The sequence below is a fragment of the Typopeltis vanoorti genome, chromosome 1 (genome assembly GCF_054136105.1).
Source record: "Typopeltis vanoorti isolate ZY-2024b chromosome 1, IOZ_Tvanoo_1.0, whole genome shotgun sequence".
NCBI lineage: Eukaryota > Metazoa > Arthropoda > Arachnida > Uropygi > Thelyphonidae > Typopeltis > Typopeltis vanoorti.
In genome coordinates this window covers 110,769,866-110,784,483 of record NC_143549.1, presented here as the reverse complement: position 1 = coordinate 110,784,483, position 14,618 = coordinate 110,769,866, and the positions used below count along the sequence as shown (strand labels likewise).

Genomic DNA, 14,618 nt, shown 5'->3' with positions numbered 1-14,618 from the left:
TAATGGTGTTTACGTAAATCAGCAAATCTACTCTAAGTTTAAATCATTAATGTTCATATCATCTGGTGACATGTACTGAGGTAGCAAGTCAAGTTTAACAAAGCAGTCAAACCGGAAGAACACTTACAGTTAAAGACAACATGCACTGATCTCATAGCCTCAGTTCCTTCAGCTGTAATTCTAAACAACAAGATTATCAATTTTCTAGAACCTCACAGAAATAAATAAATACAGTCAATGATTGGGTGTTCATATAATAAGCCTTGTGTAATAAGCTTTATTCATTCTCCATTCTTCAACCAGTAGGTTTGTGAGTTCGAATTCACAATGAAAGAAAACATTCACATGAATGCTTGGATATTTTCACAAACGTGTGGGGGAACTCGAATTTTGTCGATTAGTTTGAGACCATCACCCTACTTAGGGATGGTCTGAAGTAATTGGAAGAACCTTGATTTGTCACAACATTTCCGGATTATCTGACCTTTAGTCCACGTAAAGTATTCATGTACGATAAATTTACAACAGATGGGGGGGGGGGGCGAAAACTGCCATCTACAAATAAATTCTTGATTTATTACTAATTGATAACGCAAGTCCATAAACGGCTATTTACACTCACCCCATGAGCTAATAATTATATCAACTTCTTATTAATAGTTGCAATTAATTAAAGCTTATGTTATGAATAAAATAGCATCCATCTGATTTGAAATGAAAACAGAAAAATGTAAAAATATTTCAGAATTCTTAATATTTATTTTCTTAAGCATGAACTCTACTATTATGTATACTTATTCTCTTTTATAAAAAATTTGGTGGGTGAATTTACAGGGTGAGTAATTTCCGTTTACTAGAGTAGGGTGAGTAGGGTGAGTAATTTCCGTTTACTAGAGTTTAATAAATAAATTATTCCTGCAGATATTTGGACGACTCTTTCCTCAAGGACTTTTAGTCTCATAATGACTGAAGTTAACATGAATCTCTGTAGTCTTCGAAATTTTCTCATTGTTGCAAACATTTTCGTTTGTTTAATGGTTCAATTTCGATAAGTGACGCTTTATAGATTCCTTAAAATAAAAAAAGCGCAAAAGTATATTTCAAAAACCATCAAACATTTTTTTAATTTTCCTTTTTTTTGTTCTTAATTAAAAATGATATTTGCTTGTGGCGATCTGTTTTTTTTTTTTTTCTTCCAACATTTAGATAAGAATTGTGTATTTATGCATCTGATCCACCAAATTAGCTTAAATATATGATCATGGGAAATAAGTGAAGCTTTCTGATAACACACGAAAAGGACTTTAGTTTTCCACAGGCAGAACTTTCTGGAACAATAAGTATTTCTATTATTAAAAATAATGTATTTGAGATATGCATGAACATACATTACCTATTGCACTTTGATAAGTGTGTTATTTCTAGAAACATTTCAAGTATTTTGTTTCGTATATACCTGTTGAAAAAGTCTCTTATTTTTGATGCTACGGAAATTCGAACCTGGGAATGAGATGATCTCTCAACTTAATGGTACCACGGGTATCATTTACTGTACAAGTTGTATTTAATTCTTTAGAGACACTTGTGACAGTAAGATTATAACATAAAGACACGTTTACACAAGAATATTATATTTTAATATTCTTGTTTTTTTTTAACGAGGTGGAATACCAACAACTGATCATTCAAAAGTAGAACGAGCCGCGTGATGTTATATCGCTAAGTGTTAAAGGGAGGAAAACTTTTTTTTATCAGATTAATGATTAAATTAAAGATATTAATCTACAAATTCATACAATAATCTTAATTTATAAATAACATTAGACTAATGTAGGAATTTAAAAATAATAATAATAATGTGTTATCATGATTAAACTTTCCCAAATTTTTGATAAAGATATACAGTCATTTCGATTCAAGTTAGGGCGTTGAAGTAAGGCTTCAGCACTTTCTTTAAATAGACGTTCAAATTTATAGACCGTCTCCTACACAGGTGTAGGAGACGAGTCTTGGACCAAAGGATGTTGTGGCTTGTCTCTATTCCGTGCTGAGATAATCCAAACTTATCGGATTTGTTGTGCTGAATGTATGATTGATGTTCTTGAATTCTTTTTTCTATAGAGCGTCCTGTTTGTCCAAAGTAGGAAAGATTGCAGATACAAGGAACTTGATACACACCAGAACAGAGACATAGTTGTCCGTTTATCTTTAGAAGAGGGGGAAATAGGTGGATATTTTGTTAATAGGTATATAAGTGGCTGTTAAATCATATTTCTTCAGAATTCTTAAAATTAGTTCTGAAATCCCGGAAATATAAGGAATTGGAACTCGACATATTGAATTTTTGCTGTTTTGGATTGGATTGTAGGAATCGAACAGATGTTGTGTACTCTTTTCGGAGAAGCCATTTGTCAATAGAGATAACATTAGTCTAATGTTATTTATATATTAAGATTATTATATGAATTTGTGAATTAATATCTTTAATTTAGTTATTAATCTGATAAAAAATGTTTTCCTCTCTTTAATACTTAGCGATATAGCATCACGTGGCTCTGTTAAAAACTGTTCCTATGTAGCCACTGAAGATAGTCTGTTATTTTCAGACTGAAATATTTGGCAAATGAAAATATAATATTCTTGTGTAAACGTGTCTTTATGTTATAATTGTACAAGTTGTAATTCTATTTCTGTTCCTGAAATATATTTAATCTCTTATGTCACGGATAGGAATATCATACGGAAAAATTGCACACTTTTTTTTATTTCACTTTGGGATAAATATATGAAAATAAATTCCAAGAAAAAGAGAAAAAAATATATGTAAGAACATTGATATTCTATGACTGTTATTATTCTGTTATTACAGAACAATCGATTGCATTCCTTATGGATCTCTCATAATACCTTTTAATTGAGATACATGCTGCTTTGCCATCTTTGATAAAAGTGCTTTAATTTTCATATGCACATAAAATCTAATGATTGATAAAAATAACATAAGAAATCCTCTGTCGCATTTCATTCCCAACGGGAATAGGTGAGCACTTTTAGTTCTAACTCACCCATATATAATATTCACACAAAATTAACTTTTGGAATTCAGTAAACAGAGGAAATGTGTGTGACATATTTCCCTTCGCTAAGCTTTCTTATAGGCCACCTACATTTCGCTAAAAGCAATCTCACATGGCCACAAGAAGAGGTAAAGCAGCTGTCTGGCGAAGCAGGAAAGTTGGCAATAGGAAGATGGTGCCACTCGGAAGCAACATTAATATGCTTATTTCGAATATAGTTAAAAATTTAGTAACTTTTATCACTTTAGAAACTTTTTATTCGTTACAATAAAGTTAAAGAATTACTATAAATTACTGCTAATAAATTATTCTTACATATCACACTTGTCATTGTTATTAATGCCTCGTATAGTGATTTGGAGACCTTATACACAACAGCCAATATCCGAACTGCTTATGGCGATACAATACACAGAATCCTGAGCATTAAAAATCTGAAACACTACATAATGTTACTAAAGAATTACTTCAACAACACCTATCGTAACAACAGAGACACATATCGTATAACACGACTCACAACAACTCTCTATATCCCTACATCCTTCAACAATTCATACGGTTCTTTTGTGAGATCACATCCGATACTCACGCTACTCAAAAACCTACCAAGAAATTTAAAACACGTAGGAACATTAAAACACGAACTCCGAAAACTATACCAACACAGTTGATATAGCATTAACATTAATATACACATCACAAATCACCAGCATCCAACGCCTACATTCTGTCCATAAACAGTACCGAACAACATAAATAGTGAAGGCTAATCCCACTCTCTTCATAAAAGCTAACCGTAGCTTTGAAGAAGGTGGGATTAGCCCGCTTCATTCAACTAATCCTCTTAATCATAGACTGTAAATTATTGTAATGTATATGTCATTGCGGTATAATAATAAATGATGATACCGATATTAAATATATACATATCTGTATTTATATTCAAAGAAAAAATATTAAATAGAAATAAGATACTCTAAACTGTGTATAGGATTTTGTACAGAGCAGAAAATGTAATATGTCTTAATTGTACATATGTAAATACTCTGTATGATGATAATAGAAAAAAAATTATTATTAAAAAAATCTTTATATAAAGAAATTATATCTATTGTTATTGTATATATAGAGTGTAAAAATGCAAAAAAATAGAAATAAAATTTGTAATAATCATCCTTGTTAATATTATAATAATATACGTTGTAAACAATTATTATTATTATTATTTAAAAATTTTATGTAATTTTTAGAAGCACAATTGTGTTCATGTAATGTATTATAAATATTATATATAAATAATATAGTTTGAAAAAAAAAAAGAAAAATTATTATTAATTATTTTTTATTATTATTAAGCTAGGTTTTCGGCATCCTACTACACTTTGAATTCTATTAAATCATAACAAGCATTAATTCGCACTGAATACCTTCTTCCTGTTCATAACTTGAGTGCACTAAAACACAAGCAGTTTCGCGATGCCATTCTCTGTGTTTGTGAAAGTTGTGGCTCATGGAGAGAAAGTTACGTATGTTATATAATTTTTGAGGAAGGATTGTAATGTATAACAGTATGAGTGGAATGGAGGGAAAGATTCTAAAATTATGGAGAGCGAAGTTAGATAATTGAGGTACAGTTTGGCGAGTTTTTAGATATCTTTATTTTGATAGCTGAGGTGGCTTGTTTAGAATTTCATCCGAAGCATCTGAGGCCAAGAGGTCAGTATGATGTCGATTAACTGCATTTTTCCTAGTCCTTTTTGTGATCCTTCCACCTCCGTATGAAACAGTTGACTTACCTTCATTTCATAAGTTCTTATTAAAGGTTTTTTGCGTCCTAGACTGGATTCGATTTAACTTCTAGGATTTTATTTTGAATTGATTTATACGAATTACAAATTAATTACATTTTAAGAAGCTCCAAATAAGACTTTCCTACCAATTCGTAATAGTCTGAGATTATTACAAGGTGAAGTCCATACTTAGAACGACTCTGAGGCAAATATCATACCACAAAACTTCGCGTTTTGTCTCACGGTCCCAACGAATGCTTGAGATGAATGAAGAAGGCAATTATCGGCCCAAGGAAGCATTTTGTGGTTGCAGCCAAAACCATAGCGCCACTCTACGGAACGGATAGCGTTATTGAAATACACCCAAGATGATTCTCACTTCAATCTTATTACTGAAATAAGACAAGGCAGAAAAAGAATCTGTGTATGGACGACCATGAATTGTGTCTTTGAGAAAATAAATTGAAAATGCACTCCAATTTAAGGAAAACTTGAAAGTGATCTTCACATGAATTTCTCAAAGTATTCATTTGTCAAGCTAATGTGCATGTTAAGTGCACGAAAAATCGCAAAAAAAAAAAAATTAAAAAAGTATGGAAAGTAAAGGGATATTTACTATTCTTCCTTAAAAAAAGGGGGGGAAAGAACTTAATGGAAAACGCTTCCAACTTTGTTTCTTTAGATATTCACGCTTTTCCTGATGACCAGGGAGCATGCAGAAATCATCTCAGGTCGGTCGCTGACGGCACTTATGCTTCGGTATATAATACCTGCCAGCCTCCAACCACCTGATTACGGGGTTTGGGCTGCTCCCTTCGGGGTGGTCTATTTTCACTGCCACCGACTTGTTGATCGTGAGCGACCTCTGTGATTTCTTCATTCTCTTTTTGCTGTCGGTCATGCCGGTTGTCCTACTCATTCCGACTTGCCCGACACGGTGTGGAACAAAAGCGGAGATGTCTGAGAAAAGGATGGGGGGAGGGGAGGGGAGGGGGAGGGACGCGGTGGTGTTATATGATGACACAGACATTTCCAGACAGTTTCGTGGGAAATATGCAAATATATTTTCCAACTGAGCCACGTCATCTACTGAACACTAGAGCAGACACTTTTCTAATAAAAGTCGTGGCCGATGTGGGCGTACGGAACTGGAATAGGTTTCAATTGCTTCGAAAATAATATGCAAATTACCGTGCTCCAGAATGATAACAGTGAAATTTCTTTTTAAAAAAAAAACTTTTTTTCTTCAAATATTTTCTTGAAAATATTAAATGTGCGCTGGTTTTATTTTTATTTTATTTCATGTTTTGTACGACATTGCCATATAAGTTATACAGCTAAAGTATTTCAATTAAAAAATGTACAATCACATAAATTGACATTGCTCAATATTAATTCTAATTATATCGTTTGCAAATTGGATAAGCCCTAAGTTCGATCCCTCTCGTCGTGACGAGAAAAATCTTTATATGGACTTTTTCAGTTGAAGGTGAGTTAGCCGATCTTATACGGAGGTAGCAAGTTTTTTTCCCTCCTGGAAACTGGGATTTTTCATCCAGCATACAGGCAAATCGGCCACGAGAACACACACAATTGACAAAAAATAGTAATGGTAGTGGTGGGGAGCAGGTAACGTTGTGAATAGATGTTGGTAGTGCTGTTCTGTGTAGTTGGTGAATTCAGTGGTGGAGACGGGGAGTTGTAGAGTAGAGATCCCTTCCTATCTCGATAAGCTTGGACTCCGGGAGGTGTCACGTACAGTAATTATTTATGACGTATGTTATATTCGAAAGCACTGAGCTATAGAAAGTCGCCTGCTTTCATTCTTGATTATATAAACTGTCCGATGCCACATTGTGGACAGCAGAACTAAAGTTTTTACAACCTGCTTCTTGAAAAAATACTTATAATTCTTTATTGAATTTAGGTCGTTTTAGAAAGCATTTTGTGGTCACACTCGGTAATGAAAATAAAAATAAATAAATAAATAAATAAACGTGTATGTGTGCTCGCGCCAACGAGTTTATACTAAAAATCGGAACTGAACTCATACACGTACACGCTTAGAGATTCAAATGTGTCTGAAAGAAAGTTCATTTATTGTTGTCATCTTCTGCAAATGGTTCTGAATTAAATTAGCACTGAACTAATTAGGATTCTGGACTAAAATAGCACGAAGTGCGGTATTTCTCTTCTACAGAACAAATAGAGATGGGAAGATGTTCCGCTTTTGGATCATAGTATCGATTCACTCGTGTAAAAAATCGCTAATGTGCACATACGCTTAATCATACAACAGAAAAAAAAAAGTTTTGTAGACTCATCGGACGTAAATGCAACACTAGAATATCCGACGTATAATTTTGTAGAAAGCAAAGTGGAAACGCCCAAACCTTTCCCACAAATGGTACAGTCAACATTCCAGACAAGAAGTTAGCATTCCAGTGAAATTCCACATTTTTTTCCTTTCCTCTCTCTCTCTCTCTCTCTCTCTCTCTCTCTCTGATCTTAGCTTAGTCTCTGTATTGCTGGGCTCGAAGTAAATGTGCGAGAACGACCTTGACTAGCAGGTTTTAATTATCATTATTTTGATTTCTATAAAATTACTTATCGACAACTACAATTGCAGAACAACCAAACAGCTATAGTTTACTCATGGACATTAATGTCAGCACAGTTCATGAATTTTTGTTCGATATCAGCCATCATTTTTATGCACTCGAAATTGAGTTGGTTGTACTAATTACAAGAAAATACAGAAGTGAAAGCAAATGTTGTAAGCAGTTTTAAAGTATTAAGGGGGGAAATGAAATACTAAGCATGATCTAGGAAGAAGAACTAGTATTAATTAGTTAGTAAAAAATAAGTAAATTAATTAATAATAAGAAATTATTAGGAAGAATTAATCCGATCACCAAAACACCAAAACTCATATGTTTTGGTGTTTTGGTTTATTAGTGCAGTTTTATGAATTTATTTATTTATTTGCTTTTCCTGGACAGTAAGTTTTCCGTTAATACGAGTAGATAAACGAGTAGAAAATTATATATACAGGGTGTCTCAAAAAATGTATACACACTTTGAATGATCATAAAGTTGATATTTATTATAATACAGTTAACTTCCACATTGTAAAGTACACTACATGAATGTACTTTTCATCCCTGAACGTCTGTATTCAAATTGATAACATGTCCTGGTCCAGGCACTGCTGATAACATGCAGCAATGGAATTGCAAACACTGAGAATCATTTCGACTTGTAGCTGGGCGCATTCTCTTTCGATTGCTGCTTTCAAGTCGTCGACTGTTGCCAGTTTTGAAGTGTAAACTTTATCCTTGATAAATCCCATAAGAAGTCTATTGGCGTGAGGTCTGGTGAACGCGGGGATATTCTACAGAACCTCTTCTTCCAATCCATCTGTTGGGTAGAGTCTCATCAAGATAGACCCTCACATCTCGATGGTAGTGTGAGGGTGCCCCATCTTGTTGAAAATAAAAGTCCTCATCCTCAAAGTCCTCTTGAATACGTGGCATGACAGCTTCATGCAGCAAGTTCAAGTAATTGGCACCAGTTACAGTACCGTAACTGGTGCCAATTACTAAAAAGAATGGTCCAATTAATCCGTGTGCTGATAAGCCACATCACACCATCACTCCTGGTAAATTTGCATGATGTTCCTCCATAACATGCGGATTCTCAGGTGCCCAATGAGTGCAATTGTGCCGGTTAATTGACCCATTGAATTTAAATGTCACCTCATCACTCCACACAATTCGTCTTGGAAATTGTGCGTCCTCTTCACATTTTTCCAAGTACCACTCACAAAACTGCATTCTCCTATCTGGATCATCTTCGTTGAGAGCGTGTACTCATCTTGGAATGTCACTTTTCCAATGACTGCGCTTCAACATGTGGTGGACACTTGATTTTGATACTCCTGTCTCATGAGACGCTTGTCGCACAGATTTTCTTGAACTGACGATACGTTTCAATCAACCTTTCTTCTGTTGCAGGCCTCGTAGGTGTTCGTGGTCTTCCTGAACTTTGCTTATGGACATTTTGAACAGTTCCATCCTCTTCAAATTTATCTCTAATTCGAGTGATAGTAAGACTCGTAGGTGAATCTGTAGGTGAATAAACTTATATATATATGTGTGTGTGTGTGTGTGTGTGTGTGTGTGTGTAAGTTTATTAACCTATGACACGTGATGTAGTACATTTGTAAATTTGTAATATTCAGTAATTTTTTACACATTTGCCTTCTATTCAAATAGTTTAGTTATTTAATGAAATTTGTATTTATCACTGCGTCTACTGTTAAAATATTTGCTCTATGATTTGCTAATCTGTGTTTAGATCAATAAGAAATGTCCATAATCTGCGTCCCTGCTGAATGGTAATGAGCACAAGCAATACAAGTGAGATGTGTTTTCGAGCAGAAATGCTGTACCTAATACTCGAGAGCCAGAGCAACCATTTTAATCGTTTCGAGAATATACATACGCATATTCTAGAAATATTAATATACATTAATACATTATGTAATAAATTTATGCATTATGTAATTAATATGTAATACATTTCAGAGTAAACTTTTATCCCTTTTGGAATTTTACAAATCCACAACTAGAAATAAGATACGAGACTATAATTTTTACTGTTTGTTGCGAATTGGTGGGAATGCGTTTGCAACCCAGTTAAAAAATAGTAAATATAATAACAATAAAGCCATTGGTTTCTATTGATAGGTAGCTGCATTGGTTATTAGCAAAAGTTCTTTATGCTTTTGTGTTCATTTTATTAAGAGCTTTCCTATACTTTCCCACGGTATGGATGATATGGTCTCTAACTTTTCGAAAGTAATGTTCTCCATGTCCTTAAAGGTTTGTTTCTGATGAACTAGATGATATCTTCAGGAGTTGAAGCGATTTAGTTCATTCAGTTGCAACGGAAGGAATGCTGAGGAGAGAGGGAAAAAAAGAATATGATTGCAAACATCTTTAAACGGATTCTGTCCGATCCTTCCCTCAAATGAGAAGCTATTCCACTTGTATTTTCCACCCATCACAATTTTTGCAGTCTAGGTGATAAAGAGCGAACCTCCCTATTAGCGTATTACTACATGACGGCTACTTCATGGTGGCTTGAAAATTGCACCTTATTCTCTCGATGGGGGTTGAACTTCCTTCGCTGCGATGAAAAGAGTGTACCTCCCAATACACGCTTTCATACCAGCCAAAGAAAAATATGCTAATAATTATACTGTACTTCCTTGAAAACAATAGTGGACAACTCCGTCCTTTATATCGGCTGTCACACTACCACACCCTCTCATCATCTTTGTTGTTCAAATCATAGTGATAACAATGCTTCATAACAGATGGCTGAGCTTACTGTCAGTGGCAGGAGCAACGTGTGTTCTACCTTGGATAACAATAACTTGCTTCTTAGTGATAGATCGGACTGTTATACGACGGTTAGAATATTTATATACAGTCCGATCTGTCCCTTTATAATTGTTCTACCGCTTTCATATTATTGGCGCATTGGAATATTTTAAACAGCCTTTTTCGTAGCAAAAAATATCACACTGATATACAGCATAGTGTTCTGGCAGTTCATTATGCAAGGTTCAATTTCCTCTCTAAAATAAAAGGCTCTCTAAAATATTCTAATGCGAACATAATATGAAAGTCGTAGTACAATTATAGAAATTAAACGAGAGAAAGGAAGATTTGGAACAATGGAGAAAGCAATTATCGAAGAATATTAAAACAGAAGCATCCTATTTTAGTTATTATAAATATTTGCTACTTATTAATCTAGAGGTAAGTCGGGAACGTTATTTCAAAACTGAAATCAGGTACTCATTTAACTGCACTTCTAATTCAACATTTATAATCTTAGCAGAAGGTTCACGTATGTTATAGCGCGGGTTAACTCTGCTAAGATAGCATCATGATTTATGGGCAGATTCCTTTTGCGTGCTTAAGGAATTTGAAGGAATCAAAATCAATCTAGATAACGGTTTATCTTGCGATAAAATTTTAAACATATACAAATTCCAATCAAATACTTTCGTATTTTTTTTTAAATCATATTTTATTCCCTACCTTTCATGGGAGTTTTTATGGTTGAAGGAGAAGGTTTGCTGGTAATTCCTCAATATAAATTATTTTACAATATTTAATTTTGTTTAATACTTTACTATTTCGCGCATCTTTCCATTTTTATTCATAATCTCCTCGTAATTTTTTTCCCCATTTTCAAGTAACAAAACTATATGTCGTTGATCGATCGATAAATTTCAATTCAAATCATTTTTTATACTTTATTCTTCCACTGTCCATCTCCATTTTCACCAAAAAATTAATTTAAAAATTAGTCTGTAAAATGTGTGTGTGTGTGCTGCGGCCGATTTGCCTATATGTGAAATGAAAATCCCGAGAATAAGGTTTATTCGGTTAGCACAAGTTTTATTTGCGTTATATATAATTTGTGAAACATAATTTAATTATGTTTCACAGCTTTCGTAGCTCAGTAGGTTTTGTGGTGCCTTCGCCTGGAAAGACCTGGATTTCAATCCAGTCTAGGAGGCCAAGAACCTTTATCAGGAATTTTCGATTGAAGGTGAGTTAGCCGGTTTCATACGGAGGTGGTGGCAAATATATTATGTTTCGCTGTAGTAGTTCTATGGACATTAATAAATTTAGTTTAATCCTTTATTCAAGTGTAAGCAAACAAAGTCTGCGTCTGAAGTATCTTCAGGACTGAAGCAACTCGTGGTAAAGGTGAACTAAGCTCTCATCACTTGTCTTAGTATCTCCCATAATGCAAAGTACATCTCCTTGAACATGTATAATACTATGCATTAAGGGAAGGGCCACTACCCAGACTGGTTTCGACCTTTATTGAGATCTCGTCAGTGGGAGCCAGACCCAGAGGTGGTGAGACTAAGGTGGAAGTAATGAAGAAGTCATATTTACCTATAATAAGGAGTCTCACCTTATTATTAAATTACTCTGGATTAGAGAAAGATGTTGGAGGTTTTTTTCCCCACTTGGTTAGACAACAATAAATTTAGTTTAATCCTTTATCCAAGTGTAAGCAAGCAAAGTTTGCTTCAGGAGTAAACTTTGCTCTCATCAATTGTCTTGGTGCAAAGCCACTTTGCATCAAGTTACACATCTGTATAAAAAAATATCAAGGATGAAAGATTACCATGCAACAAACCGAGTTCAGGTTATCCAATGGAGTCAAAGTCTTCTGTTTAAGCTCTAGACCGTTTATTTCCTTTTAATTTTTTTAACTTGAATACGAAATAATTAATAATTGCGCACATTTTTCTCTTTTTGTTTATTTTATCTGAATTTGACGCTAAATTTTTTCGGATATTTAATTTTGTTTTTCGTACTTGATGAAATATTTTATTTGAAATGTTGGAGGATTATCAAACTGCGTACTTTCTTTGCCTTAAAATGTAACCATTTTTCTAATCCGTTATGAAAATAGCGTCATTTTTGCTTGTTACTGCTTATAATCAAACAATAGTCGTTATTTTAATTACTGACTTTTATTTATTTTTTTTTTTATTGCTGACTACACATGCGCACAAACGCACGGTTACATATTTTATTTCATAGTAATTTTGTTGTAAAGTCTCTCATTCCATTCCTGCTCAATGGTCCACTCAGTTCACTGAGGTCCTTTCGGTATCTTCTTTGTGCCTTGAGGTTTCTTAGATTTTCCACCAACAATTACCGGCTTGCTGCACTTGTCCCCCACCTTCACTTTCTTCACGGGTTGTGGCTTGAACAAATCGTAGGGCTCCCAGTTTTCTTGCAAATCCATAATACGCCCGTATGAGCGGGTGATCCTGGTGTTGGGATCGTTTCCATGCTTTCCTTTCAGGGTGGTCATCAGGGTAGGGCAACCCGGAATGCGATGCTTGTCTGCCTTGCTAAACAGGTCCAAATTGGAGTGGGTGGGCTACAATCGAAACAAAGAAATCATCAGTGCAAAGTGCTAACAAATATCAATAACGGTTAACTGCAAAGGGAAAAACAATTGTTTGAAGCAAGTCAATAACAGTAATTTAATGATGACTGAATTGTTCTTACCGGCAGTCTCTTGAATGGTGTCTGAGATCGCGTTACGACGTGATTCCAACTGGATTTTACCTGCTGCTTTTCTTCTGGTTTTGTGTGGCGTTTTGCTGCTGGTTTTATCTGCTGCTCTTCTGCTGGTTTTTTCTGATGGTTTGATGCTGAGGGCTTCTTTGCAGGTTGAGACATTCTGAAGTGATATCCAACTGTGTATGTGAAATCGAAATAAATTATTCCAGCAGGTGTCTGTAGAGGTCTTTCCTCGAGGACTTTTAATTTAATAATGGCTGAAGATAATCGGAATCATTTCATTTTTAATTTTTAACTCATTGTTACGTGCATCTGTTCGTCTATTTAATTGTTACATTTAGATAATATGTGCAACAATGCTAAAGCACCTATTGAATTATTTGTTTTTAAAGCTACTTTATTCGAATTATGATAACCATCAGCTTGTTATCATTGGCCAAATCAGTGACATTTTAAAGTTATCGTGAACATTCAGTTGATTTTTTTTTTGTTATCTTGATCATTTTAATCATTTATAAATTACTTAAAATAATAAACTATATTAATTTAACATCGCTGTCCGTAGCACATATATTTTATGCTTTCTGTGTTTTCTATGCCTTTGGTAAAAATGTTAAAATTTTTTTTGAATGATATTCACTATTCATCGGTCCATCAATTTGTAATTATTTTTTTTAAATTATTTAATAACTAAACTGTTTTATTGTAATTTATTTTGGATATCTATTAAATCAGACGCAGCTATTCTCCTGCAGCCGATACCTCACATAACATCACGCTCATTCAATTGAATTGTTGTTCTGTTTCGCGTTTTCCTATAATTGTATTGCAATGGCTACGAAACTTCTTCGAAAATTTTAAGAATAAAGGCATTTAAAATAAACGTAAATGATTCCGGTAATAATATTTTATGACCATTTTATTTCGAATCTGGTTCAGAAAGCCTGCATCATACAGTATACCATGCAGGCTACATCTAAGCGTAGACTGATTACAGAAATACACTGAGTTGGAAGGCTATAACTTACATCGTTTAGGAGTGTATTACACATAACATACAATCCATCCTACGTATGGAATGTAACATAAAACGAATCTATTATACTGTTAGTGAGCTATATATATTCGGAGAAGTCTTCCTTAACCCTGTTTCCCCTGGTTAAGACGCAATAACATCAAAGAGTTTACGTGGGATGCAGCGGTTTTGACGGATTAGACGAAAACAAAATCTGAATATTATATATATATATATATATAAAGTTTCTCGGATATGGATCTGGATCTGGGATTTTTAGCTACTTCATCATAAAATTAGAGAAAATCAGAGTTTTTTTTTCCCTTAAAATATTCTTCGCTAAGTTATGTTTGCAATGCAGCATATGTGAAACTACTGCTTGCTTTATATAATTATTATTCGAAAACAAAGTAAAAACAAAAGCATATTTCACAAATGGAATAAAACTTTTAAAAAGATGTTTATATATATAATATTCATCAAAGCTTGAATTGCTTCCTCATTCTTAAGAAAAGGTTGGTTATATTCCATTAATTCGAGCCCTACCCAAAGGCCTATGAGTTGTGGAAATACTTTCTGAAAATGAAAGCTGTGC

The 14,618-nt window shown here is 34.0% G+C and overlaps 1 protein-coding gene across 1 annotated transcript in view; it reads right to left on the bottom strand.

Moving 5' to 3' along the window:
- Nucleotides 1-13,167, bottom strand: part of unc79 (UNC-79 domain-containing protein) — a 1,277,183-nt gene extending 1,264,016 nt beyond the window's left edge. The window contains exons 1-2 of the mRNA XM_090395893.1: nucleotides 12,994-13,167; nucleotides 9,377-9,383 (exon numbers count right to left, since the gene is read on the bottom strand). Coding sequence (XP_090252019.1) covers nucleotides 9,377-9,383; nucleotides 12,994-13,167 — 181 coding nt within the window. The remainder of the gene's footprint in view (nucleotides 1-9,376; nucleotides 9,384-12,993) is intronic.
- Nucleotides 13,168-14,618: the final 1,451 nt, after the last annotated feature.